The sequence below is a fragment of the Myotis lucifugus genome, unplaced genomic scaffold (genome assembly GCF_000147115.1).
Source record: "Myotis lucifugus unplaced genomic scaffold, Myoluc2.0 scaffold_213, whole genome shotgun sequence".
NCBI classification, from domain to species: Eukaryota; Metazoa; Chordata; class Mammalia; order Chiroptera; family Vespertilionidae; genus Myotis; species Myotis lucifugus.
The window spans coordinates 1,309,208-1,314,319 of NW_005871261.1; the positions used below are offsets into that span (position 1 = coordinate 1,309,208).

A 5,112-nucleotide genomic window follows, 5' to 3' on the forward strand; every position below is an offset into this window, starting at 1 on the left:
AAATTAATGCTTCCCCTTCTGGAGATGCTGAAAGAAGCAATTACTTAATGCATTTCTTTGTGGATTTGCTTAATGCCTCTTTCCCCTTCTGGCCTAGATGGTTTATGTTTCAGGGCTGAACTGGGAGACCAGAGGGCTGAAACTGCAGTCCCCATGGTCTTTTACAGTTCCAGAATCCACCCCCACCTCCTACCCCGCTTTGTGGCCCTTCTCAGAGTGAAGAGCTGGAATCAATGAAATAGAAGGTGGGACAAGAAGGTTCCTATAGAAAATAATAAACAATAAGAAGAACAAACTTATGTTTCATGTACTCACAACTGTAAACCTACTTTTGCCCCACCCTGTTTTACTGTACTTGTTCTTTTCATTTTTTTATCCAATAGATGGCGACAAGTTTCCACTGGAAAAAATAAAATCCAGCGTTCACGGTTCAGCCTGTGTTGTGGGAGGAGGCCTTTGGGAGTGGTTGAAACGATCCAGACTGAGGAGTCTCCTTTGGGAGGCATTAAGCACCCTCAGGGCACAAGTAGGCATTCATCTCCACCCAGAGGGACTTCTCTGGAGTCCTTTTAAGGGGCATTTCTTCCCAACACAGCAAGCACAGATACAGACTTCATATTTGTAGGAAATGATCCGTTTTGTTCCCAGAACAAGGATCTATATAAGAATATATATATTCTTGCTAAATCCCAGAGGGGACCCAATCTCGATGGTTAGGAGTTGCGCCCTATCTCACCGGTGAATCTCATGCTATTTTGCAAGGCATGGACATGTCTCAGTGAATTTTGGACCACACCTGGGAGCTTCTGAACAAGGTAGGCTGTGGAATCAGACACGCGGAATCAGAATCTGCTTATTAATTAATTAGTTTACTTATTTATTTGTAACAGCCGTCAGCAGGAAGCCCAGACGCTGCGCTGTGGAAGAGCTCTGCCCATGTGATCCAACCTCTCACCTCCCACCCTGGCATCTCTCCCACTACCCCGCCCCCCCCCGCAGCGGTGCTGCGATTCAAACCATTCAACCCCCTTTGGGCTGCCGCTGCCCAAAGATTGCAGTTTAACAAGCAACCCAGGTGACTTCTATACTCAGTAAAGCCCAAACTCCCAATGCCCTTGCAGGTTGGGCTCAGTAGATAGAGCATCATCTCTCTCGGTCCTTCCCTCTCTCTTCCATTCTCCCTAAAATTCAATGGAAAATATCCCCAGGCGATGATGAACAAAAAAGAAAGGAAAGAAGGAAGGCCCACAAGCATGAACGACAACTGCTGGGATTGAGGGAGGCGCAGGGTGCAGAAGCCAGAGTAAGATAGCGTGGGCCAAGGCGGGAATCAGGCCCAAGGGGGGGTTTTGTGCCCGAGAGGAGCAGCTACCCATGCACTCTGGACGGTCTCTGCACACAGCCTGCCCCCAGGAAGTGGCTTCAGGTACTTGTTCCAGCAAGAACCTCAGCTTGAGCCTCCTCCCCTGCCTTCCCCTCCAGTGGAAGTTGGCAAGGAAAAAGGACCAGCAACACCAGGTGCAAAGACAGAAGTAGCCCTGGCACCGCGTTTTAGAGAGAGCAAACATTGAGTTTAAGTGTTCTTATTTCAAATTCAAAATGTCCTTTCCAAAGTCGCTGTTCCGGCCCCAGACAGCAGCCGGGAACACTGGGGGCCGAGCCTTGGCCGTGACGCCCTCCGCGCGGGGGCCAGGGAGTGTGCGGAGCCGTCACTCCGGGTCGGCCAGCTGCCGCTCAATGGCACTGCGGACCTTCTTCGCAGCTTCCTTCAGTCCTTCCTGCTGTCGGTGGACTTCCTTCATGATTCTGTTCTTGGCTCTGTCTTTGTCCAGTTCCAAAAATTCGCCGACGGACAGCTCTTCCACCCGCTTCGTGAGAGACAGGAAAGCACAACCGGGCGAGTGCTTCCGATGCTCCGCGGCGGGGTCGTCGCCTGGCTCCCAGCCTTCCAGCTCCTTGAAGCAGAAGAAACACTCGACCAAGTCGGGCTCGTTCTCCGTGGGGCAGTAGACGAAGCCGGCCGCGGCCATCCGCTCGGGGGTGCAGGCGCAGCCCTCCTGGAAGGGCCAGTGCTTGAAGGTGGAGAGGCGGTGGTCTTGAAGGTAGTGCTGCCAGGGCTTGGGCAACGACCGGGCCGCCATCCCACTGAGCGGTGCTGAGACTCAAACCCCAACCTCGGCGGTGGTCGGCCGCTGCCCAGAATCTGTTTTATCACAAGCAGCCCAGGTGACTCTTATACACCTTCACGTTTGAGAAGCTCTGGCCGACAGGATCTCAGATGGCAACGATTCCTCCTGCCAGCCCACAGGTAGCTCGTTCGCTTTCATTCAGCGGGGGAATGAATGCTAAGCTAGCTGTGTCATCCTGTGTCATCTTTATTTTTTAAAAAAATATATTTTATTGCTTTTTACAGAGAGGAAGGGAGAGGGATAGAGAGTTAGAAACATCCATGAGATAGAAACATCAATCAGCTGCCTCCTGCACACCCCCAACTGGGGATATGCCCGCAACCAAGGTACATGCCCTTGACCGGAATCGAACCTGGGACCCTTGAGTCCACAGGCTGATGCTCTATCCACTGAGCCAAACCAGTTAGGGCCTGTGTCATCTTTGCGGTGTCATTATTCCTAAAGGACATTTATATATAGTCCTATTTGGTCGCTGTACCTCCCCAACAATACGTTGGCTCATTCTCATTTACAGCTGAGCTAAGGAGGCTCAGAGGTGCGGGAGTAGCCCGTAGAAGAGAAACGTGAGCTCAGGTTTTCTACGTCCATCGTGATTGGATTTCAAATTAGTGTAAGTGATACAAATCATAGCTAACATGCAATGCGTGCCACGTACCAGGCCGTTATGTTAAATACGAAATATATTATCTCAGATAATCCTTCTTATAATTCTAAGGGGAGGCTACTATTATTGTCACCATTTCACAAATGAGAAAACTACAGCACAGAAAGGTCATTACGCTCGCTGAAGGCCATGCAGCTGCTAAATAAATGATAGATCTCGGATTATAACTCAAGCCAGTATGATTTCAAGCCTGAGAGCTTACACGCGGGAGATTTAGCTCCCCCAAGGGCTGTATAAATTCCGGGTATATATGTCAGTTTGAAACACTTAACTATGATTATAACCTACTTTGGAGTAAATCATTATTTTGAGCTTAAAATGAATAATTGTACCAGGACATTCTTCCCCAATGTTTAGTACCTTTTCTTAGTACCCATATCAGTTTCCTAGGACAGCCGTAACAAAGTCCCACAAACTGAATGGCTTAACACAATAGAAATTTACCAGTTCTGGAGCCAAGATGTGTGAAATCCAGGCACCAGCAGTGCCAAGCTCCCCCTGAAATTTTGGGGACAGAATCCTTCCTGCTTCTTCCTAGTTTCTGATGGCTTGCTAGCCATCCTTGGCGTTCCTTGATTTGTAGCTGCATAACTCTAAGCTCTGCCCTTGTTTGCACATGGCCTTCTTCCCTCATGTTGGATTAAGGGCCCACACTACTCTAGTGTGACCCCCAACAATTTAATTACATCTGTAATAACCCTATATCTGAATAAGGTCACATTCTGTGGTACTGGGAATTAGGACTTCAACATTTTTATTTGTGGGAGGAGTGGGGGGGGGGTGACCACAATTCAACCTATAACAGCATCTCATAAGGTAGAAACGTGGCCAGGTGTGTGGGTTCCAGAATCAGAATGCCAGGGTTCAAATCCTGACTCTGCCACATAAGCTGGGTGACTCAGAGCAAATTGCTTAGACCAGTGATCGGCAAACTCATTAGTCAACAGAGCCAAATATCAACAGTACAACGATTGAAATTTCTTTTGAGAGCCAACTTTTTAAAACTTAAACTATATAGGTAGGTACATTGTTATTAACTTAATTAGGGGACTCCTAAGGGACCAAAGAGCGCCGCATATGGCTCGCGAGCCGTAGTTTGCCGACCACGGGCTTAGACTATCTGACCTTCACTTTTCTCCTATGTCAATTAGGAGAACCTCCGAGGGTTGTCATGAATTAATATACCTAAAGCACCTACCCAGAACAATGTTGTAGTAGAAACAGCTGGTGCCCCTCTGAGATCCCTTTACCACAGTGGTTCTCAACCTTGGCTGCACATTAGAATCACCTGGGAATCTTTTTAAAATCCTGGTTTCTGGGCTTCATCCTCCAGAAATTCTGTTTCTTTGTTACTAATGTTGTGGCCCCACCCCATAACAAAGAAACAGAATTTCCAGAGGATGAGGCCCAGAAATCAGGATTTTAAAAAGATTCCCAGGTGATTCTAATGTGTAGCCAAGGTTGAGAACCACTGCTTTACCAGCTGGTGCACCCCTTCCGAGCCATGGCTAACAGCTCACACCAGTGACTTCCTATATATAATTGTCCTTGGCTGACAGGAGCCACTTGATTGGAGATGCCTGGGAGGCTGACCGAAGCTAGACTTACCTGAGACCACATCCTTGCTCAGTTCTTTCCTCTTGTCTCAACTCTCTTACAGTCCCTCCTGAGAGCAATACCTCAGTAAGTTACGTGCCTCTGAATCCCAGCCTTGGGCTCTGCTTCTAGAGGACCCCACTCAAGATAAGTGCCAAGGATGAAAGCGTGAGACTGATGTTATCATTTTTAGGGAATCAGGAATTAACCTACCAGTCTTCCTGCCTTTCCCATGATTTGATATGGCAATTGTGTTTTATTTTTCCTGCTGTTCACCTCCGCAGGCCAAGAATGGCAAAGTTTTTCCCATACACATTGAGTCATCTCTGGGCGGAGACTGTCCAGTCCACACCTAGGGGAAGCTGCTCCTTCATTGCTACTGATCACCTCTGAGAGTGTGTGCAGACCCGGGCCTTTCTCTTCCGTGTACCCCAACTCTGGACTGCTAAGGGCTCTTCCCTGATTCACTTTGGCATCCCATTTCTCAGTGCTTGCTCTGTTCTGTAACAGAAACAGTGATTTGAAATTGTTGTTGGCTTAGCTAAGCACAGTTCCACCTGTCTGTCTTCAGGTTGGCTGGGTACACCTTAGCCCCAGCCATACTATCATCATCATAAAATTCACTTAGTGAATAATGTGTGGCAGACAGACAGTATACCAGTA

At 48.2% G+C, this 5,112-nt stretch overlaps 1 protein-coding gene across 1 annotated transcript; it reads right to left on the reverse strand.

Moving 5' to 3' along the window:
- Positions 1 to 1,709: 1,709 nt before the first annotated feature.
- Positions 1,710 to 2,141, reverse strand: LOC102427260 (baculoviral IAP repeat-containing protein 5-like). Its single transcript, XM_006097926.3, has one exon. It carries the CDS (start codon positions 2,139 to 2,141, stop codon positions 1,710 to 1,712), a length of 432 nt encoding a protein of 143 aa, XP_006097988.1.
- Positions 2,142 to 5,112: the final 2,971 nt, after the last annotated feature.

Bases quoted from the DNA above. Each gene is read 5' to 3' on its own strand.
- LOC102427260 (XM_006097926.3), bottom strand. From the start codon at position 2,141: ATGGCGGCCCGGTCGTTGCCCAAGCCCTGGCAGCACTACCTTCAAGAC.